At 40.4% G+C, this 24633-nt stretch overlaps 1 protein-coding gene across 2 annotated transcripts in view; it reads left to right on the plus strand.

Moving 5' to 3' along the window:
• The window catches only part of chka (choline kinase alpha), a 42108-nt gene extending 27234 nt beyond the window's left edge, over positions 1-14874 (plus strand). For both annotated transcript variants that reach the window (XM_042341478.1, XM_042341479.1), the window contains 6 exons: positions 2472-2530; positions 7027-7114; positions 7850-7958; positions 8830-8936; positions 9934-10015; positions 10228-14874. In XM_042341478.1, the coding sequence (XP_042197412.1) occupies positions 2472-2530; positions 7027-7114; positions 7850-7958; positions 8830-8936; positions 9934-10015; positions 10228-10287 (505 nt within the window). In that variant the 3' untranslated portion in view covers positions 10288-14874. The remainder of the gene's footprint in view (positions 1-2471; positions 2531-7026; positions 7115-7849; positions 7959-8829; positions 8937-9933; positions 10016-10227) is intronic.
• Positions 14875-24633: the final 9759 nt, after the last annotated feature.

Here is a 24633-nt window from a genome sequence, read left to right on the forward strand (position 1 = left end):
CTAGTCACCAATTCCCACCTGAAGACTTTCCTCTTCGACCATGCCTTCGGTCATCTTCCCTCCCTTTCCAGTTCAGCAGCCAACCACCCCCCCATTAAGTGCTCCAAGACGCTACTCATGTGAATGGTGCTACATGGTGCATGTTGTTTTCTACACAAGAAACAACAATCATGTTGCTTCAGTTTGGGAATGGGAAATCTCATTTTAAAGTCATTGTGATTGGTGAGCAGCGTAAAAGTTAAGACACCATTGGTGCTTTCCTTCTCCCAATCTGGGTATGGTTTGAAACTTGTTGCGGAGGATATTGAACCATTCCACAAATAGCAGTTGAAGCCAGACCATTCCACAAATAGCAGAGGTCAACCCACAGTTGTGCTGGCACAGCATGTCAAAGTGGGGACTAGCATTTCTCCCTTTTCCTCATCACTACTGACTCCGGTAGCAGCTGCTTAATTAAAATGTTGGTTGCATTTGGATTTTAGAGGTGTTTCCCTTCGATTCTCTCCCCTCGTTTCTCAGGCTGTAATGTGGTTCTGCGGGCAGTTATTGTTCTTCGTTGTCTCTTTCAAGTGGCCTTTCTACCATGTGACTTTGGACGTGCTATTTAATTTTGGTGGATATCGAGGCTTATTTGTTCCCCAGTAGTAAAAAATACACACCCACGAAAAACGTTCCGACGCGAGCCATTGGATATCAATCAGGAGAATGACCACAGCTGACATGAAATAGATACAGATCTGTGATTGTATCTGGGGCTGAGTTTCATACTGGGCAGTGGGTTTACCAAACTGTTTGTGGGATATTGGTATTCGCATACTGTCTGCCACATTTTTGCCCACAAATACTTTACAGTATGTCCTGTGAAGCGCCTTGAAACACCATCTCTACGACGTAATAAGGCTCTGTATTAAATGCAAGGATTATTATTTTGAAAACAAAAGTAACAGTTTCCATTGGCACTGTACCGAAGTAAACTTTAACCCGAACCTTAAGCACTAAAATCAAATCTGAAGGCCATCACGTTAGCTTGCTTTGGGCGGGTGTCTCGAGACTTCATCTCATGGGAATTGAAACTGCTGAGCCTGTAGGCTTGTGTCTTTAATTGACGCTGAATTACATACGGTTAGTTTTATCCTAAGATGAGTATTTGCTTTGGTTGTTAGTTTGCAATCTTTCCAAAATAGCCCAGTAAAAACTTGCGCTGGCTGCTTTTTCCCCCCTCTCCTGTTTAGATCGATTTCAGAAGTTTTGTAATTCTATCTTTGAGACTCGATGAGCCCAATCCAAACTATGCTGCATTAATCTTCGGCCTGGCTTGGAGTGGGAATTCTAAACTCTTAAAAACACATTGGAAAAGCTGCAGAAACCAGATGTAGGATTTTCAGTCTTAAAAAGCTGTGTATGTGTGTAAAATAAAATTGAATTCTGAATGGAGGAAAAGTTCTAAAGATTCACAAAACAATTTTTTGTTTTTAACCAATACATTTTCAAGCACATGGTTTCATATAATTATAGAATCTTACAGCACAGAAGGATGCCATTCGGCCCATTGTGCCTGTGGTGCTCTTTGAAAGAACTATCCAAATAGTCCCACTCTTACCACATAGCCTCCAAATTTTTTCTGCATTTTTAACTGGGCCATTTTGGAAACATTGCACTTTCATTTATGTCTCACAGGAAATTGCCCAGAAAGAGCTCTGGTTACGATATGCATACAAATGCAAATGCAAGGATTATTATTTTTATATCCATATCCAATTACCACTGATCACAGAAGCAGTGTGATCCAGTGCTTGTGTACATTGTTCTACTTTTATAGTTTTGGTTGGGAAGGTGTAGAATTTGCAATAATCATTTTGTGTAACAATATTAATAAATAATAAGCCTTGCATATAGATATAGTATCTTATTACATCGTTGAGAAGTCTCATACCAGTTCACAGAATATATTCTAAAGTGGATTGACTACATATTTTGAATATTACTTGTAACAATTACTCGCACACATTGGTTGGAGGGGGAACGTTGAAGGGCTTTAACACTAAAAGCCACAAAATAAATATGAAAGTGAAAGCGTTTTGTTGATCTGCCACCACTCAAGGAAGTAGAATGGCCCTCGTGACCAACGTAAAGTTTGTATCCATCCCCTCGTCAAAGTACTTGACACAATAAATGATACGTCTGGGGTCCAGAGTAAGTCATATTGCTTGTGATGAAATGCTTTTGCCATTAAGAATTAAGATGTACATGAAACAACATGATGTTCTTTGTGTACTGGTTTCATTACATTCTTTGTTGACCCAAGTCTAGCACTGTTTTTCGTGGAATATGAAGGATTTGAAGCTTCCTTCAGAATCCAGCACTGGAAACAGCACAACCACCCCCATTCTTTACTGTTGCTGTTTGTTGAGACTTTTCTCACAATTCCTGTGGAAAACACCTCGTTTTATTTTGTCTGTCTTACTCCTCAGGTCCTTGCTCCATGCTACTCATTCACCAGTTGTTTTTTGTCACAACGATTGCCAGGAAGGTAAGACGGTTTATTTTTGGATCAGTCATTTTTCTCAGTAAAACCACTTTATTGCTGCATATACTGTGTTTACTCTATGTTGTTATTGGAAGCCTCATCGATCTGGGGATATTTGAAATTTACTAATTAAGATAAGGGGATGGCACCTTTAGCTATACTAAATAATCAATCTCATATATAATAGTGGACGAGAAAATATAAGAGTTACTTATTTCTTGCATAACTGAAAGGTTAGAAAATTGTGGCGACAACAGAAGAGAATGCTGTAAAACCCATCTTTGTGGAGTTGTTAGGGCAGCGACGATGCATAGAAATTACTGGATTACTTAATTTCATATCATTTTACAAACAACAACAAAATTACATTTGTAAAGCGCTTTTCATGTTGGGAGGACGTCCCAAGGCGCTGGACAGACGGAGTTATGGTGCCGAGCTGGGGGTCGGGGAGGGTGGAGGGTAGGGGGGGAAGCAGGGAAAGCATGGTCGAAGAGGAGGGTTTTGAGATGGGTCTCGAAGGTGGCAAGGGAGAGGGCGAGGCAGAGGGACTGTGGGATGGAGTTCCAGAGGGTGGGGGCATAGTGGGGAAAGGCCCGCCTGCCAATAGTGGGGCGAGCGAGGCTGGGGCCGTGAAGCAGACTGGAGCCCACTGAGCGGAGAGAGTGAGCAGGAAGGCAGGAAGTTCAGAGGTCGCACAGGTAGGGGGGAGCAAGACAGTGGAGGGCTTTGAAGGTGAGGACCAGGATCTTGGCCTGTATCCTCTGTGTGATGGGAAGCCAGTGGAGTTGGTCAAGGATGGGGGTGATAGAGTCGCGGAGCCTAGTATGGGAGAGGACACGGGCTGCAGAATTCTGGATGATCTGCAGCCTGTGGAGGGAGGAATTGGGGATGCTGACAAGCAGTGAGTTTGCATAGTCGAGCCTCAATGTAATGAAAGCGTGTATGAGTGTATCGACGGCCCGCGGTGTGAGATGGTGGCGAAGCTGGGTGAGGTTGAGGAGGTGGGGGAAGGCAAAGCGGGTCATGTTGCAGAAAGGATAGTTGAGGGTCAAAGAAGACCCCAAGGTTCCGGACTGTCTTAGCAAGGAGTCAACCATGGATGGTGATGCTGTCAGCTCCTGAGGTGAGGAGGCGCTGACGGGAACCAGTCAGGAGGGCCTCGGTCTTGTTGACGTTCAACTGAAGAAAGTTAGCTCTCATCCAGGACTTGATGTCTGCCAGCAAAGCAGGGGTCCTGGAGTCGAGGGTGGAGGCAGAGAGGTTGGGTGCATCTGCATACATGTGGAAGTTGCCCCATGTCTGCGGATGATGTCACCAAGCGGGAGCATATAGATGTTGAAGAGGAGGGGACCAGGGACAGAGCCCTGAGGAACACCGCACAAGACCATCCAGGGGCTAGAGGAGAAGCCATTTGAGGAGATGAAGTGCAGGCGGTGTGAGAGGTATGATCTGAGTCAATCAAGGACAGCGCCGTACAAAGTTCATATCCAGCAAATGACTCTCACAGTAAATTAGTGAAGGAATGTACAATAATTCCTATGGCTTCACCTGTATAAGATATTTCTCTCTTGGAATGTGTGGGGCTCTGGTCTTTCTGTAATGGCAACACCTGTTCAGAGGAGGAGGGAGTGGTGTTTGCTGTGAGCAGATTTGCCTTAGCAGTTTCACGAGGTCATAAGAGAGGTATAAATGAAGAAAGCTCTCTGGCTCATTAAGATAATAAAAATAAGATCACATCCTGCCAGATTATCCCTCTTTCCTCCTTCCTATTACAAGAAAATGGGAGTGCACTTTAGCAAGACTTTGGATCAGTGCTTTTCAATGTAGGCAGAGCTCATATTGAATCTCCCAATTATATTTTTAAAAAGTTGTGTTGCCAACATAATTTCACGGTCGTGCTGCAATGAATCCAAGTAGCCTGGTTTGAACTGGCTCCATTCTGCCCCCCACGCACCTTCAGACAGGAACTTTAGACTAAACTATATACACAAAACTCAATTTCAGCAAGCAAGGGCTTTGCATCTATATTACAAGTCTCATGTACGCTGCAGCCAGCAAAAAGCTGATAGTTGAAAATGGATTCATTAATCAGACCACAAAAGCAGATTTGGTTGCAACATACCTGATGGGAAATCCCATTCTGTGCACCCATAGTCGGTGTGTAAGAACAATGCTGGAACACGGACTATGAAAGAGATTAAGTGATTAAGTCTCAGGTTATAATGCAACATGCAGTTAACTTCTCACTATCTATTATTACCCTCTGTATTAAAGCAATCTACATGTCCTTCCCACCCCCAAGAAAAATTATAGTGTTGGGAATCTGCTGGGAGGGGGGCGGGGGGGGAAGAAAGATGAACTGGAAGCTCTGTATCAGCAGAATTTCTGGGAGTGCTGTACAGCTGAAAGCCATTAGTTTGCAGCCTGTTTTTATTCTTGTTGAATATTTCTCTTCCACTGAGAAATTTGTGTGAAATGTGAGCAGCTCATGGTTTCGATACCCTTTTCCAGAACCATAGCTCTTTATTCATCAATGGCTAATTTCCTGATTTTCCCAAGTGAGTGAGGCAATGGTCCAGTCATGGGAGAGAGAGGTTTTGTTCACAGCCTTTTGAATTTTTCCCGATTTTGCTTGAAATAAGTTTGGAATGAGGGTAATCCTGAAATGGGGTCAGACACTGCCCTTTCCCTGTTTTCCCAGCACACTATCGATTGTTGCAGATTTGCTCTGCTGGATAGTGTAAATGTGGCTTTTGCTTAGAATTGGTAAGGAAAAAAATGTTTCACTGAACTAAAGCGATCTAGTCTAAACTTGTGAATTTGAAATTAAGCCAAAATATGTTGCAAATCCACGGAGAACTCAGTCAACTCCTTATGATGAATGAGTGCTTTGAGCTGTGATCTTTCATCAGAGCTGAAACCGCAGATGAGAGTTATGTATTTTTATAGGATACATGAGTGAAGGTTGCACCTGAACAATCCAATTTACATTCTTGTAGCATCTTTCATGTCTCAAAGTGCTTGACATTAAGTAGACTTTTTTCTCTAAAAGTAACTGTACAAAAGAATCATCTAATATTATGAAAATGTTGTAAAATACTGTCAATGAACGAGTAGAAAAGGCAAGTGTGGGCAAGACAACAGTCAAAAACATGAAATTCCATGAAATCTCTCTTTTTTCAAAATACTGAAAAACAAGCGAGGATGAAATGAGAAAACGGAGGAATCGGTCTCCTTTTGTAATTGATTTTGATATTTAATCATAAGTATTGGGCAAAGTTTTAAAATGCAGATAGATAGAATTTATTCCTTCAAAATAAATGAATAAATAAACAATAATTTGATCACTCAATCTACGACTGTTCGTGGGACACTGCTGTATGCACTTGGCTGCTGTGTTTTGCCCAAAAAATATACAGTCAATTTCACTTTACAGTACACTCTGAAGCGCTTTGAGACCTCTCAGCAACGTGATAACAACAACAACAAGATTACATTTGTTTAGTGCCTTTCACGTCGGGAGGACGTCCCAAGGCGCTGGACAGTGTACAGCATTTCAGACCTGAGCTGTGGGGGGTGGGGGGAGAGGGGAGAGGAAGGGGGGGTGGCCGATGGCACGGTCGAAGAGGAGGGTTTTGAGGTGGGACTTGAAGGAGGCTAAGGAGGGGGGGAGGCGGAGTGATTGAGGAATGGAATTCCAGAGGTTGGGGGCAGATTGGCTGGAAAGCTTTATATCAAATGCAAGCGTTATTATATTGTATTTTACCTACGACAAACAGTTGCCCTTGATTCAAGGTCAAATCCAAAGTGTAAAAAAAGCCTCACAATTTTGTTGTCACCTCTGATCTTCCGACTGAGGCTCTTCAAATAGAAGTCATGTCAAAACCTTCACTGCTTGTTCTGTTCATATTAAACGTTTTTTTTCATCACTATTTTATCAGATGGCAACATCTGTTTATTTATTTGGAATGACATCAAAAATAATTGTAGCGCCATTTATCAGCCAAATTCGTCATCCATCCAAATACCATTGGTCTGAGCAAACTGCAAATATTGCACAAACAGAAATCTAGGCGGGAGATTTAAGTATAGCAAATTCGGGTATTTTGGTGTGAATTTTAGTACAATGTATACAGTGAAATGTATTGTGCAAGTGGCAATAAAGTGGAGGAAGGGAGAGCTGTACAGAAGGCAAAATAGTTTACCCCAATTTAATTAAAGCTGATGCTGCTTAAATTAAAGAGTAGCACTGCAACTAAAGTTAAAACAGGTTAGAATTAGAATTAATTAGAACAAATATTATCTTATGCCCATCACTCTACCAAACTGCAAGGAGTGAGTTCCAAAAATGCAGATTTTAAATCCTAGACTGTGCTTCAGAAAGGGACCCACTGCAATCAATGTGGCTGAACAAGTTAAAATGGAAGTCTATTTTTACATGTTGTACATGCATTATATATTTTTTACATATGTGCGTAATCTGAATGTTTTCATCACAGGAAATCTTCTGCTGTTGGACAACACTGGCGAATCCAGTGAGCAGAAGCTAATGCTGATTGACTTTGAATACAGCAGCTATAACTTCAGGTAATTCGCACAGTTGTGAACATATAGCTTTGCTCTGAATGAAATCACAATCTGTTCCTTGGATCCTTTCTATAGCCTTTCTTTAGGCGTTCTTCCTGATTCTTTGTTAATTAAAATCTTCATTAGAAAAACATTAGATTCTGGATATTTTGATATTTTAAACACATGGCTAGGTCGAAATTCTGATGTGGTTTTGGCAAATTATAATAAATAGCCTTTACCGAAGAACTGAATCTTTCAGTTACTGCGCTAAGTTCCACCAGGCACAAGTACAACTTGATTATTAATAAGAGGATTCCCCACACCTAGTAACCTGGAAGTCCGACCTTATGTAGGGAACTGTATAATGGTTGTACAGCTGGGAGAGGAGCCTGCTGATCTCGGGTAACTTGCATCTCTGAATAAGGTGTAATTGGGGAATAGACTAAACTATAACTTTTTAACTGAACTTGAAGAAACCTTCCCCAATGTCTCAGTGAGTAACTGCTGGCGATTGTGGAATTGTAACCCAACAATTGTCAATTGACTTCATAAGTGAAAAAGTTGAGGTGGGGGTGGGGCAGAGGGGGCCGGAAGATGATGTTAGCCTTAAATGTTACTGTACATTACACTCTGCAAACCTATTTGGTTGGATGTCTTTATAATAGTGTATTTTTAAAAAAAAGTATAAGTAAAGGAAACCAAAAGTGTATATGGTAAGGTGTCAATAATGAATGTTTTTTCTTTTTATTACAGAGGGTTTGATATTGGGAACCACTTCTGTGAATGGATCTACGATTATACTTATGAAAAGTATCCATTTTTCTTAGCTTCGATAGAGAACTACCCAACCCAAACCCAGCAGGTATTGGCTTTTGAAGGGTATTGAAATTTCTCGGAACACGCAATGAATAGTGTGTGTGGCATGAAAGCACTTTAATAGCATGGTTGGCTTTTAAAACTCTTAAAAAGTGTATGTCATAGCAACAATGCCACAGAACTCCTCAGTACCAAATGAACCAGCACAGATTGATTAGTTTACCTGTCTCTAATGTGAAATACTTTTACGTGAGCAACTGCAGATTCTCTTTTTTCCCCCTTAATCGACAAACTAATCTGGAATTGAGGATGATGGCACGAGAGTGTAACATATAGAAGTGTTCGTCCTCACAACATACATTAATCTCAAATATCCACGACCCTCTGTGAATCCTAGAAATTGAGAATCAATTATATCTCAACAGTAACCGTGCAGTAATGGCATCACAGTCGTAAACCTTATGGCCTGGTTTCTCAGTGAAGTGGAATAGCAGGACAGCTGAGCACCAGAGTGAATTTGACACCTATTGTTGGCAGTGAAGGAAGCCTCCAAATAAAATTCACACTCTGTACAATTAAAAAGGTGCTTTTGAAAGTTTTAAACTCATCCTGAGGTTCACGCACAACTCTTCCAGTTTAACTATTGTGCTTTTATGACAGAATTCAAGGTCGTTATCAGATTACAGCCTAATAATTGTACAGCCTTATAATTGTGGTCTGCAGTCTATGTAAAGTTCACCTTTTCTTGTATTCTTAACATTGAGGAATATTGTAAAACCTCATTCCAGTGCAGTTTGGAGGAAAGGTTATTAAATCTTTCTGGAACTTGTTGCCAATGTGCACTGGACTGAAATATAACAATAGCAAATTTCCTGTACTTATCATTAACTCTTAAGTGATGATGAATTCTATGACAGCTCCATTTCATCAGAAATTACAAAGCCGAGTACCAGAATGGATTTGACAATTTGGATGACACTGAGAGAGTGAAAATGGAAGAGCAAATGTTGCAAGAAATAAATAGGTAATTATTTTGTTTGGTGAAGCTAGAATACGTTGTATACTTCGTAGCTTTAAAATCTTGTGTGTTTTGAATACAATGAATATGTGGTAATACAGCACTACCTGCATTCTTGAACATGTGTGGTAAAGCTCTTCCAATGAGCGTATTTACTTATTGTGTAACTGAATGGAATGCCTTGTGCAGTCACAACAATTAATTATTAAATATCCAAAATGATCGAAACCTTTCTTATTTTGAAAATATGATTTTACTTTTGTTTGCTCTAAGCAACAAAATTCGGGTTATAAGGGAGTTATTGTGCATATAAGGTGGAATCTATATGTAGGAAATATTTTGCTTCATGCTTATAATGGGATTTCTCACTCAGCAGGCAAAGAACAATTGTCTGCGGCTGGAGTTGGGTTCAGTTACCCGGACGTAACTCTTTACGGTTCGGCTGCATACAATTCTGGTCACCGTGAACAAAGAGAATCCCTAGAGGTTGTACAGGGAAAAGAAGAGGAAAGTTTGTAGTGTTAGAAACATGAATTATATAAAAAAAACAACTAGCTGAGCTTGTGCTCTTCAGCTTTGAAAAGCACAGATCAAAGGGGACTTTCTATAGTTGAATAAGCCCCTTACTATAGAAAGTCTCCTTTGATGTGCTTTGTAGAAAGTAGTCTCAGCAATGCTCACAAAGATTTCAATACAGTTGGACAGGAGGTTGCAGATTTGGGGTTGTGAAGAGAATGTTTTGGACAGACCAGGTAATATTGCCACACACTAAAGTGATCAACATCTGGAACAAGTTATCAAGTAGTGCGGTTGAGGCAAGGAGAGGAAATTAATTTAGGAAAGACCTAGATGCTCCAATGGTATTCTGAATGGATGAGAGCAAATTAGCCAAAGGAGCCTTTTCATCCATTTTGTTACATTGGGCAAAGATATTGCTCAGTGACCTGTTAGTTCAACTCTTAATTGTCTTAATATTAACATTGAATATTTTTTAAATTCCCAGATATGCACTGGCTTCACATTTCTTTTGGGGCTTATGGTCGATCATTCAGGCCAGAATTTCAGCAATTGAATTTGGATATATGGTGAGTAAAATATGAATGCGTGACAAAATAGGATGCATGGGTGTTTTATTTACCATTTGTTTCTGACAAACTACACGCGAATCCAGTTGAAGTGTTCGCTTTGGAAACTTTTTTTTACATAATACGAGATAGGATATGTATGAATTTTATTTTGCTGTGTATATTCTTTTGCTTGTTAAACCAAATAACTCTTTAACACATTTCTTCTTCAGGATTATGCTCTGGCCAGATTTGAATCCTACTTTGAACAGAAGAAACAGTTGGGTGTTTGACTGGAAGCAGGCAGGCAGTGGAGCGGAGCAAAGGCTTGAAGCTGAGAGAACAACTAAACAATTGCAAACCACAGCAGTCTCCAGCAAAGATTTGACTGTGTATTGATTTGTTTTACGTGATGGGAATTTAAAAAATAGTAATGATTTGTGCAGCTAAAACAAATTATATAAATTTATCAATTGCAAAGTTTATGAAACGAAGTCATCAGTGACGCGTTCTAACTTTTGTAGAATGGCTTTATGCATAGGAGTTGGAAGACTCATTGTAATCCAGTACAGAGAAAGGTTGCTAGTGAATTCTCTGACAGGAGGCGCATTATTTGTTAGGTAGAGGATCAATGAATGTGGTATTAGGTACTGTATATTGGGATATTTTCCAACTGGAAAATTTCATTTTTTTTTAAATGCTTTTACTTTTCTTTTGGCAAAACCCATTTTTTAGATACAGTAATAATGTAATAAGTGAGAAGGAAGAAAAAATTAATTTCAAGTCACCTCTATTGCTTTATTTGCTGTTGTCAGCGAATTAAGTAAATGTAATCGCAGATTAGATTAGCGGTCATTAATGTGAAAGGCCCTGACCCATTTCTGCTCAGCTGCAGCAACTGCTACAGAACAAATCAATAGAGCTTGCTGAGAGGGTTGCTGAAACACAGATAGGTTTTTCTAATCGGTGGGTTCTTTCAGGGTCTCCTGTCATTGCTGTGACAGAGAAATGGCACTTATTTGTTGTTGCATTTGTCAGATTGTGCAGAATCTGTATGTGTACAGTACTCTTGTTCTTAACAGAGCGGAAGGTGCTGTTGGAGGGGAAGTGATGCTGCAATGATACATTCCTGTCATTTGTTAGTCCTTCCCAATCTTTTCTTTTTAATGACTGTGATTTGCAAAGAGGGATGGATGGCAAAGTCAATGCCATAAGTGAACAAGTAGTGGTGGTATCAGAAAAGCTGCATGTAATATATCAATTTATGCATAGTCGTGTATACCGCATGGCAGAGTCACCCCAGGCAATTATTGAAAGATGTTTATAAGAGATCCTGCTCAACAAGGTTTGTCGTTCCAATGAGTTTATCAGACTACAATGTTGTTTGTTCACACCTCTTAGAGGGAACATAGCAGAAAGACTTGGCAGAGAAAGAGGTGAATTATTGTCTTGAGGGGATGCTCACATTGTCGCTGATGCAATAATACTTACAGGAGAAGTAGGAGCAGAGAGAATACCAGAGAGGCCCAAGAGAACTGTAGATGCATTTTCCCCAAGAGCGCTTGTATGAGAAAGTATACTTGCACAGTCGGTTACCTGCCTTGGAATGGGTCAGGAGAAATATAGCCGAGAGGTTTTAATGGAACTCTATATCCTGCTGCAAGAGGACCTGAAGATGCATCCCACCATAAGGACTTTGTTGATGACAGTAAAGTTTACTGCAGTCTTTCATTTTTTTTATGTGACTGGTAACTTTTAGCTATGATGCACACAAGTTGCGACTACCCCATTCAGGCGGAGATCCAGATGCATATGTCAGGATGTGACTTTTTAATGCTTCGTAGTAATGCTTTGCTGAATTCCCACAAGTCCAAGGTGTGATTGATTGAATACTCCGTGGCCTTGAGCAGTAATGAATTATATACTGTTCAATTAATGGTAGAATCTGACACCTGCACACAAATGCTGAACGTTAAGCTCAGTTCTCCAGAGTAAAGTTCAGCTCGCACATACCTAAGATAACTTTTGTATTACAGCTATTCCATGGAGATAGTCCTTGACAACTCACACCAAGATCTAGTTCCACTGCCTGGGCAGGTCTATGAACATGTCTCAAATATGCAGCAGAAATTATTATGGGGTCCTGAATAACATTCCCACGCAAAGAAACCTTGGCTTTGATGCAGATGAAAGGGACCAGCGAAGGTTTGTCCAGGGGGACCTCTGTAACAGAACAACCATTGGAACCAGAGAGATCTAACTTGTGAACTTTTGCTATGAATGCACACAATGTAGTTGTGGTAAAGTGCTTGCATTCCATGCCAAGAACTCTCCTACAGTATTGAATTTCTTTTAGGATCACCTTTCTATTTGCCTTGGTCTCTGTCTGCTTGTATTTCTCTGCACATTTGCTTCTTAACCACAAAGGGAACAGGCTGGGAATGAGAAGGGCTTGTGCTGCCAGCACAGACCAACCTCCAGAGAGGAAGGGATTTAAAAGATAGAGTAACAAGTGCCATCTTCCCGCGTTCCTTAGGTATGATGTCTCTCCTTTTAAAGGCTGGCCCCATCCACTCTCTACCTTTACAAGTCTCCATCCTTCCACAAATTATAACCCTTGTGTGGCCCTTTCAAGACAATTTATTCTTCAACTTGTGCTGTGATTGTGGGCAGTCCTCTCCCTCCCACTCCCTGTCATGTGAAGGAAAAGAGCTTATTATAACTCGAAACAGCCTGGTTAGAATTGGATAACATGAGCTACATGTTTTGTAACTTAGCCATTGTTTTTAAAGCATTCACTGTGCAATTCCAGTTTGGTAACTCTCTGTGTTCTCTATCATTTAGTTGTGAGTTGGGACGGGGCCTAAATCAGCCTCCCTCAAACCAGTTACAATTTTCAACGGTAGACTTTTACTGGCTTATTTTGCAGAGTTGTGAACTACACATTTGCTATTGCCTCATTTATGCTTTTCAAAAAACAAACAGTCCCAACAATAACAGCAACGACTAGCATTTATATAGCGCCTTTCACGCCAGACAGCGTCTCCGAGCACTTGCAATATTTAGAATCCTAGAACGTTACAGCACAGAAACGCCCGCTCCAGCTGTGTCCAGTACGACTCCTGAACAGCTGATGTGACAGGTGTTCGTTCTGTCGTACGTTACTTCTAAACTCTGCAGTTTTCTCCAGATCTCTCGCCAGGTCCTCACGATCTGTGAGATCCCGTTGACTCTTGTAAATAACCTCATCTCTCATTCTCTGCCACATTGCAGTGATGGGGTGAATGTCCTCCAATCTGTAAGTGTCAGTCCTCGCTCTCCACAACCTATTTCGTCAGCATTTCAAGTGTTTCCGTCACAATAGCCACCTTCCCAACTGGTGTCTGCTGTATTATCAGATCACTGTTGACAGCACACAGCTGGATTTGCCCAGGGTGGACTGTCATATCACCCCCTTGGATTGTTCCAGTTTTTGGATTGCTGCTACCCTTCATTCACTTAATGCTATTTGCTAACTGCAAAATAAAATACAGTTCACTGCAGTGACAAAGAGCCAAACCTGCTGAGCTTCCCGAATTGTCGCTGATAATGAGGAAGATTTTGGTTCATCCACATTCTGCACACACACAGCAGAATAATCTTTGCAGTATAAAATGGTGGAACAGTAAAAATTATTGCCGTGTTTGCTGTTACAATAATTCGCTGCTAATCCATACCTCAAAATCTCATGAGAGTTTTAGTGTTGCCTTATGGTGTCTTTTGTTAATTATTATTTTCACTGTATAGGTAAGGGGGTGTTTTTTAAAAAAAATAAACTGCAGAGATTTTACTCATTCCTTCGTGTTATTAAATAAGATGAGTTCCGTTGCACTTCCAGTGGTTGGTAACGGCTTTGTGAATTGTGGACCTGTAACATTTTTGCTCTGCACAGACAAAGAGTTCAATGTTCTTTGTAAAATGTTGAATCTTCTTAGAATTGCAAGTGACTATTGCGTGGAAACAGCGTTACGAGAGTGAATGCTAAATAGCCTTCAGATAATGATTGCGTCGCCAGAAATGTAATCCTAGAAGGACTTTGGTCTCACATTTTACACTTCTATTTTAGTCTGTACAGTACTACAGTTACAACAGTAGGTCTAGCATAGTTATTACTGAGCAATCTGCTCTGACATCCACAGGTCGGTATGTATGTACAGTTAGAACTTGCTTGGTGTCGCACAGTGCTGTAATTCTTTAGGCTTCAGCTCATGAATTTATTTTCAAGATGCAGGTGTAATGTAAAGCTGCATCCCGCGAATTTTTTTTAAATCCGAATTTTAAAAAGGACAAGTCAAAAAAAATAGTCTGCGAAACTTTGAATCAGTTTTCAGAATACTCATGTACAAGTCAACTCCCGTTGATCAATCCAGAACTTGTTTAGCACAGTATTTCAGTATCTCACACTGAATAACCACTGCACTGTTTTGGCAGCAGCCAAAGATGTTGCTGTTTGTTACGCAGTTCTTCCTTTCAGTGGTCAGATGCTAGAGGTAGGCAGGGAGCAAGGAAGGAAGGACGCTGGGAATATCAACACTAATTAATGTTGGCCTTATTGATGAGAGAGAGAGAGAATTATAGCACTTTAGTGGAATCCCAGTTAAGTAGGTGGAATTGACTCGCATATTGGGGTAATTAATGTGTCGTTTTTTCACACAAATTACTGTGAAGAAAACCTGATCCATGCTTGCGGTTTTTATTTCAATGCGGTGATGTGCATTATGCTTATGTTTTGGCAAAATCAGTTGTATTTTTGTAAATTCATTGTATGTACAGTTTATGTACTGAGATTAAATGCATTTGTACATCAAATCTTTTAATAAAGTTTCTTTTCCCTACCCCCACCCCATGGATGGCAAGTGTATTGTTGATTTATGAAGCGTAGAGAGCAGTGTCCTATTTTTAACTATGGGGAGTGGGGGGGGGGCGAGAAACAAAATGATTAACAATTCAGCATCTGGAGTAATATTGACACCAGCGAACGTCATCCATTGATCCACCTTCTTCAGATGGGGACAGGCAGGAAAAAGGAAGGTGAGGAGAATGCATAAATCGGCACTCTTATTAATAATAATAATCCTTGCATTTGATTTAGCTCCTTATCACATCTTTGAGACGCCTCAAAGCGCTTCACAAAATGGACTGGAAAGTTAATTGACTATTTGGCGAAACGCAGCAGCCAATTGTGCCAGCAGTGTCCCACAAACAGTCATGGACTGAGTGACCAAGTTCTTTTTTGTGGGGTTTATTAACCCCAGGAAAGTGATCCGCCAATTGACTAACAACTGGCTTGCTACTTACTGCTAGGTAAACCGAGGCGTGTAGAGTAAATAAGTTTGCCGAAAATTTGTGTGACTTAAAGACTCCAAATTTGGTCATTCCGTTAAGAATGAGAGACAAGAGCGTGGCTTGCTTAATCAGGGGAGACTGGGATCCTGTCACGTTGAAGCAGATAGAGCTTCCAGTTCCTGCCAATATCAGGAAGAAGCGGGGCTAATTTATCATGATTTCATCCCCACCCCCCACCATGGCAAGTGCAAGAAACGAAGGGGAACAAGTAGTTTTTTATCATAATTTTATTAAAATCTTACATGCGCAGCTGGTATTTTCTTTGTGTTTGCAGCGTGTTCTCTGTTCTCTCATTTGCATTATAAAACTGCTCCCTTGATGCCTCGCAATGTGACTGTGAGAAACTGAAAATGCGGTGAATTGAATGGTATCGTTTGTCAGGCTTGCTGCTGCCATCATGTGGTCACGAAAGATGCCATCAAGCTTCTGAATGACTGTGAAGGTGGAGGAAGTCTTCTTGTAGCATTTGCAAGATCACAGTAGTAGCCATCTTGAAAAAGCCTCGGTTGAAAAAAATATACATTGCAAGCTGAGCACTCTCATCATCAGCCTGCATCCTTATCCAATATGTAACTGTACTTCGATTACAGCATATACTTTTCAGTGCATTGCTGACTAATTTGGACACCTGCAGCTGGAATATGTCATTAATCCTTGCATTTGATTTTTTTGATTTAGCGCTTTTCACGTCGGGAGGACGTCCCAAAGCGCTTCACAGAACACACTGTAAAGTGAATTGACTGTATAGTTGTGGGCGAACGCGGCAGCCAATTGCGCACAGCAATTAACTGACTCGTTGGGAGAAATGGATGTTTCAGTCGTGTGGTGCATCTGTTCCAAGTAATTAATTGAGACGAGTACTGCACTGAAAACCTCTCGTAATAAAACTGCGCCTTTGCTGGGAGATGTTTCACTGCACTTCAAGTGTATCTGCTAATTGCTTCCCGTGAAACCTCTCATTACTAGTGTTTCGTGCAAGCACAGGTTTATTAACATGTGAAAATTAGACATTTGATTCTATTTATATTCCCTCTGGCACTAAATTAAAGATCTTATTATTAACGAAGATATGCCATTGAAATGCACTGAAAAGGGTAGGATAACATTGCCCAGCAGCTCAAAGGTTAGGGGCATTTGACTCACTGCCAGAAGGTCAGAAGCTTGGGTGCAGTGGCCGACTGGCTCCCGAAAAGGGCTTGGGATTGAAATGTAAAATGATGGCACCAATTCATGTGGGAGGGAAGGTGCCAAAAAAGCACAAGACATCTGTGCATTTAAAACCTTATCGGGCTTAAACGAAACTTCTGAAGTAGGTTGGATGGAATAGTTTGCATCCGGAGTCGTTTAAGGGGAGCTCAGGAACCATTGATGGCGCTATCAGGAAATTTCCCAATTTCTCACACAGCCCGTCGGTTCTTGCTTGAGTGCTGTGTTTCTGGTCACTCCGATTTGATTGCCTTGGTTGGGTGAGACTCCTTGGTGAGCTGGGCACTGCACACAGGTCAGTCAGTGCACTCAGGAGAAAGAGAACTGACTAACAGAAAGCATCTGTCACAGTTATTCCTGCAATTCCTTTCACTGAGGTGCAGGACATTGCCAATAATGGAAAGAATAACAGAGCATGAGGTGGGGTAAAGCCAAGCTTAGGATTCAAAAGTCTGCAGCTTGTAGGAGGAATGAAAGACTGTGCAGAATCCCACAGTCTTGAGATCATGAGTTACTGTTAGAGATTGTGCAGTGAACTTTGTTTTTAAGATGCAGTTCATGATTGACAGACTTGAGTGAGAGCGGCACAGAAATAAAAATAATAGCTTTTAAATTCAATTCCAAACACACATTAGTCACTAGCTTTGAATATTAACCATTTAACTGTGGGCTACAAGTTTACAATGACAAAGTAGAAAGCATCATGAATCCCTTATGTTGATAAGAGAAAGGCAAAAATGTGGAAAACCTATTCGTTGAATCTGTATGTTTTTTTTGTGTCTTAAACCTCAGGCAGCTTCAAAGGTTTCCTGGTCACTGACATGGGGCAGCATCTTTGGAAGAAGGCAGCTTTATAATTATCTGTGTCAAGCCAAGTTATTTAAAATAAATAAACAGCTCCTCTGATGGCCTAATAACCAATGACGGCATGTGCAGAACACTGAGTCCTACAGATTGGGAAGTTTCAATGAATCCCCAGTGAATGCTGAGTTATCTCATCTCAATGTGCATTTTAACTCTGTTTGTCTTCTCTGTGCTAACAGGAATAGAACCATAGAAATTTACAGCACAGAAAAAAAAGCCATTCAGTCAGTCCATTGTGCCCGTGTTGGCTCTTGGAAACAGCAATTGATTCAGTCCAATTTGCCATTGCAGTAGTGCCTCTATGCAGTAATGGCTCCTCTGATGGCCTCGTAACTGATGATGGGCCCAGGGAGAACACTGAGTCATACAGATTGCTAATCTCAATGTGCACTTAACTCTGCTTAAAGACAATTTCTCTGCTCATGAGGAAATCGTTCCCATCATCGGAGATCGAGACTGCAGGAGGGTGAAGACTTGTTGCTGCTTCTGTTCGCCCCCAGTGTAAGAGGAGAGGCCACCCTGGCAGAACAACATTTCTCGTTATTTGTAAACCACCAAAAAAGTAACTTTATCACATCTGCAAGTATCAATGCTACGCAGTTCTGCGCTAGGCGTATTGTTACTTTAAAGCAATTGAGCCCAGTTATCGTGCAAGTGATAAGACTAGCCACATCACAGAAACAGGCCATTCAGTCCACGTCTGTGCCAGTGTTTCTCTCCGTCTCATCTAATCCCACTTTTTTGCTCGTTCCTCAATTGTAATAATTAACTTCTAATCCATACCTCACAATTACACAAGAGTTTTTGTGCTGCTTTGTGGTCTCTTCTCCTTTAGTATTCCTCCTCTTCAGGAATCTATTTTCCTTTTTTAAATCCTTACGGAGTAGCTCTCAACAAAGGTTTGTGGCAGTGAATTCCGCATTCCGGACCACCCTGTGCGTAAAGAGTTTATTTCTCTCTCTAACCTCTTCAATTCTGTGAATGATTACTTTAAATGTGTGTTCTCTCAATGCTTCTGGTGGAAATACACTGCACCTGATATTCTTGCAAAACACAATCAGTGGATTGAGGGTGGTTGAGGCTGGGACACTTGACTCATTTAAAAAGCAGCTTGATGCTGTAATGGCAAAATAATACGGTGGGTGTTCTGGAAGGAAAAGTTTGGACGGGCTGATGGTAGGGTGACCACATTCGGGGACAGGTTTATAAAACAAATTGAACTCACAACAATTCCTCTCGCAGCGTTGGAGAACACAAATTTAAAATAACCATTCAAGGAATTAACGAGAGAGAGAAAACTCTTTACACAGAGGGTGGTCTGGAAGGTAGAATTTATTGCCACAGACCGTTGTTGACAGCCACCCCTAAGGATTTTAAAAAGGGAATGTGCTACTGCTGCACAATGTACAGGGTGTCCACAAAGTCCTCTCAGCCCCTATTACAAAACAGCAATATGAGACTGCGGAGGAGCTGAAACAAGCTGTCTCCTCGTCACTCAAATCCATGTTACAGAAGATGTGGCACCGAACATGGCGACGGATCATTATCTGCCATGAAAATGATGGCGCTCACACCCACCGATCCTCCAGACGTCTAACTACAGTTAAACCCTTGTACTGAATAACAATTAAGTGCTTCAAAGTACAATTACCATCATTCTTCTACATGTTTCAGTGTTGATCGGCGCACTGTAGAAAAAACACATGGGGGTAACAGGCCTTTGTCTACAACAAAAACCTTCCAAATCTTCCCACCTGCTTTCCTTCTGCTATTCATATGAAGGGTGCTATATAAATGCAAGTTGTTATTGTTTCCTATGAAAAGCTGCTGTCTTATCTTTCTACCACCGTTGATAAATAGCTCTGGTCTATCAGGCTGATTTTGCGATATTGCCAGACGTTTTCTTCACAAGTATACTTAAACAGTGCATATTGCAGAATTATCTGCCTCTTATCTGCTCTATCAACATTTCCTGATTCTCCACAGATTCTGCAACATTTGTGTCTAGGATGGCAGTCACACCTATTGATGCCACAGACAATATCTGCAGGAGTAAAGGGGAAGAATTAATTGTTCACATTGCAACATGTTCAATTTACAACATAATGGTTTGGGACATCCTGACATGAAAGGCGCCATATAAAATTGTATTGTGTAAGATTGGATTTGACAGGATACGTCCTTAACCTAATTCCTTTCAAAAGGGATATCAAATTTCAGAACAGAATGCTTAACTATTTTAGGTTGCAGGGAACGTATTCAGCCGGCCCCCTATTTAAATATAACCTTTTGTGTCCTTGGCCCTCTTCACCAATATAATACTTGGATGTACAATGGTGCAATGCAGATAGCTTATAGAAGTTAGTCTCAGAGGGTGAGCGGAAGAGTTTCACTCAATGAGGAACTCAATGAGAAAAAGATACGATTTTTAAAAAGTCAACAGGAACAGTTTAATCTAAAATCAATTATCTCCTCTGTTATAAACGTCAATGCCCTGACTTGGAGCACTTTTGCCTACCCAAACTAACTTAAGGGTGGAATAACAAGAGTGGAATAACACAATACATTGCATCTGAAAGTAATGGCACAACTAATCAGGCTTTTTGTTACTGCTTGAAGAATTTTCACTGAGTACCATGGGCCAGGGAAGGGCTTTCCTATTGTACAGGATCTATTGTACATTCCAATAAACTTGGCTCAACAAGTGATGGTTAACTCTGTTTGAACTTCAGCATGTAGCGTTTCCAGGAGATGACTTGAACTGGAAGCAGTGTGGGAAGCACTGTGATTGTTCTTCCAAAGCAGATTGGATTGATACGGAATTGTTGTATAAAAGTGTAACGGCAGCAGCTTGTCTGAGAAATTGCGCGCCTCACTGGTGCTCTGTCTTTCCTGTTTTTTTCAAGTCAGTGGCCTCATCAGATGATCATTGGTAGAAGCCCCGGGCTGCCGCTCACTTTATCCTTGGAACCACAGAAATGAGCTTTGTCAGTTCCTGTTTGAACTGCAATGGATGAACATTCAGACGCTTTTGGAATCAAGAACTGCTCCAATCCTCTGATTCAGAACTGTAAACTTAAAATGGCTACTGCTCACACAGACAAGGTGTGACCGGACAGTCAGTCAGTCAGTCAGTCAGTCAATGCTTCAATATACATTGATTCTCAGCAGTGAGGACGCAAGCAAATATTTACCTTTAAGATAGCACCTGCCAATCTATCTGTTTCATTGGGGGAGGGAGCAAAATGAGCCCCTTTGTCTCTCTCCAAAGTCTCTTCAAATGACTGAGATTGCAAGGTCCCATTTTGGGAGAGTTGTGAAGGTGAAACCATTTTTTGGGCAGGGGGAGGGGAATGGGTGCAACAATGATGCCTATGTGTGGGTATAAAGTTGGGGAAAAAAAGGAATGCAAATGAAGTACAATTTTATTGTACAAGAACAATATTTTTCAAAGACGTGTAAAGAGAATAAACATACAGTGATTTTAAAAGTGAAGCTGAAATGAAGCACTTGAATTGTTAGTGGCTTATTAATTATTTGCATTCAGATCGAGCATCATTTTAAGGCCATTGAAATTCTATTCCATGCATTATGTTTTCCATTAAGAGTTAATGTGGAGCCATAACAAATTCATGAAGCACATATATTGTAAACCCATTGCTAGACATCTGGGACTTTAATAATAATATCACTGCACACAAGTGTCTCCACTTACACTGAACAGCACTTACCTGATGTGTTGCAGAAAGCTAATTTCTCTCATTCCTTTATATATTGTTCCTTTATTATGTTACAAGCTTAATCGTTTCAGGTTTTTAAACTCTTGCATTCTCTTGGACATACTTTCCAGCAAGTTTAAGAATATGAAACATACTCATTGCTGTTGGAAAGGTTGCTTTCCTATCAGCAGTCCACTGTTACAGCACAACATTTGAAACCTTTGCTTCATTCCCTGTTCTTTCATTTGCTTGAACAGACATTGTGACAATACCATGCCTCTCATTTCAAACCGCTTGTGAGTGATGGAGCACTGGGATCTGTCAGGTTCAAGATACAAGAGTGAAGCAGCCTTCTTATAAGGATCTAACCAGGTTATTGTGGGAAATGAATTAGTCGTGTAATTTTCGTTTCTCTCCTACAATACATTTCTGTGCACTGCTTCTTCTTAACATCCATTCTTCAAAACATCTGAATTTAAGTGGCATCATGCCATGTTTTGCACACAAAACACAGTCAATCCACTTTGCCATATATTCTGTGAAGCGCTTTCAGACGACTCAACAACGTGATAAGAAATAGGATAGACATTGGAATTTAATAAGGTTTGAAGTAAATGGGTTCGATCATTCTGAAACCCACAAATACCAAAAGCTGTCGTGAAACTGGCCTGAAATATCAAATGGGGTTATGTGGAGTGTTTTTGGCTACATTCCCTGCTGAAGGGATTTCCCAGTTTTAAATGTGCTTTGCCAAAGAAACTGCACACGACACTCATCGTATGCTATACAAAAGAGAATTGATCTTTGTTGAGAAGATATCCATTTGCTCATATCCATTGGGAATGCTGTGCTTGTATTGCTGAGCTTTACAACTGCACGTTGTCTGGTTTAAACACCTTTCACTTTGTCAGCTGTTTCATTCTTATCTGTAGTTAACCTTTCAAACAAATGGTGATTATTTTTTATTATGCTAAGTGGAATGAAAATGTCATACAACATTTTGTTTTCATTGGCTTGGTCTCAATTTATCTCCTTATTAATATAGTTAATGGATGTTTGGGACTGACTAACAGGTAATCACTCTGATGACTTTATAAGTCAAGCGGGTCACCTGTGCCTTAACCTGTAACTATACAATGTATTCTAGTTTTGATGTGATGGCTTTTTCATGCTAAATTACATTGATTTAAATTACTATTGTCACCCTTAAGAAAAAAAACACTTTTTCATATTTATAAAGGAATTAACAGGCCAGTAATTTAGATCTTGAAAAGTAACTACTGTAATAAAATCTGTGATGCAATACAATGTTAGGCACTGATAACATTTGCAAAGGTGCCCAATGATTTTACAAGGAAAGCAGACAGATCTTGATGGATGACACCAAATGCTGAACTTACCGACTGTTTGAATATTACACATCGTTCTTGGGAAAAACAATTGTTCTTGTCATGAATACATAAATTGTATTAGAAAAATATACATTTACAGGAATTGCAAAATCCAACAAGCAGAAGAGAGGGAGTTAAAAAGAATGTGGGCAATTTTGAAAATGAGTCCCTGTCAAAACAGTATCTTAAGTTGCACAACTAAACCTGACATGACCAAGTGTGAGAAGGGCGTAGATTCTGGAATCCATTTCCATGGGCATCGAGCTTGAGTCATCTGTGCAGTAACTGCAAATAAGTGGCTATTTATCCCTGAAAGATCTGGTCTTAATATATTATACTGAATAAAATAATAATCCTTGCATTTGATACAGAGCCTTTCAAATCGGGAGGACATCGCAAAGCACTTTCACAGGATTTACTATATTTTATAGGTAAACTTGCGAGGATATCCCAAAGGTAAGAAAGAGACCTTTTCCTTAAGATAGGAATATGCATTATTTCAAGAGATAAATACAACATTATTATTAATTAAATATTAACAACTTCTTACAGCCAAGGACTCAGAAATCTAATTGATCAATTTGTTCTTGGTAGACAACACAGTAAAAGCTATATATCAGGGAGTACTTACATTGATTGAAATCATAATGCAGGAATTACAACATGAATTGATAGGTTTAATCTAGACCCCTCCACACAATATGTACACACATATTTACCTACAAGTGCAGTCACTCGGGATTGGGGAGGATGGAGGGCAGGTGGGGGAAGGAAGGTGATCAAAGGAATGGTCGAAGAGGAGCATCTTGAGACGGGTCTTGAAGTAGCCAAAGGAAAGGGTGAGGCGGAGGGTTGGAGTTCAAAAGGGTGGGGGCAGAGTGGCTGAAGTCCCGCCCACCAATGGTGAGGCGGGCAAGTCGGGGGATATGAAGCAGGCCAGAACCTGCTGAGCAGAGGGAATGGCGCAGGTTGGTAGGGGGTTAGGAGGTCTCAGAGGAAGGCGGGGAGCCAGGCCATGGAGGGCTTTGAAAATGAGGACCAGGATCTTGAATTGTATCCTCTGTATAATGGGAAGCCCATCATGTCTGCGTTTTCCACATATCACATGAAACATCATCTACAAAGGACATTAGATTACCCCATTGACCCCGTTCTCCCTTTTCTGATATTTTTTCCAATGCCCCTTTTTTGGCTTTGTCCTCCCTATTTCTTTTTTCCACTAAGGCTCTGTGTTTCTCTTCCTATTTTACAAACATCCTTTAGCACAGATTAAAGAATATCATTCAGAATTTATGACTTCTGCATTTGCTGAACATTTTCATCATAGATTATTATGATGAGATTAACCGTGAATTGTGCAGTTACTGTCTTGTTTTTCACAAGCAAAATAAATTGCTGCCATGGTCCCTCATTCTGACTAAGCATCCTGTTGATCTTAGGAACGAGCCGATAACAGAAATACAAGGACACCATTTATCAACAACTCTTTTGGAATGTCAACATAATACTTAGAAAATGTGGATGTAATCAATCCATGGGCAAAGCCCTTTAGGATCAATAATCACGCTTTGTGATCCAAACACCCAAATCATCAGTGCATTCTGTCTCTTTGGAATTGTTCAGTTTGACTTAGGGAGAACCCTGTCGTATGTAGGATTGATTTATTTCCAATGAGCTAACCTTAGTCCTCTGAAGCTCTATTTCTGTCAGTGTCCAACAAAACCAATTACTCTGCTCCTTCAGGATGATAGCATTAACGGTTGCTAAGATTCGGCAAGATAATTTTGAAGACTGCTCGTGGCTATTTCATGAGTACTTCAGTCTCCATTTTATTTTGCCCATTTGGAAATGATACAGGAAAAATCACAAGGAAACATCTCACTCCCATTGAATATTAGATTTTCTCTTTGTTCTTCCCCCACGTGTGATTTAATTTTTTTGTTTAATGGGAATGAGAAAACCCTGTTATAATGTGATGTTCAAGTCATTCACTCGTCCTTTCATCCATAAGAACAAGAGTTTAATTCTCAGAAAATAACATGAATCTGTTTTGAAGGCTCGAGCAAGTATTTTA

This window comes from Callorhinchus milii, unplaced genomic scaffold (assembly GCF_018977255.1).
Source record: "Callorhinchus milii isolate IMCB2004 unplaced genomic scaffold, IMCB_Cmil_1.0 Scaffold17, whole genome shotgun sequence".
Lineage (NCBI taxonomy): Eukaryota > Metazoa > Chordata > Chondrichthyes > Chimaeriformes > Callorhinchidae > Callorhinchus > Callorhinchus milii.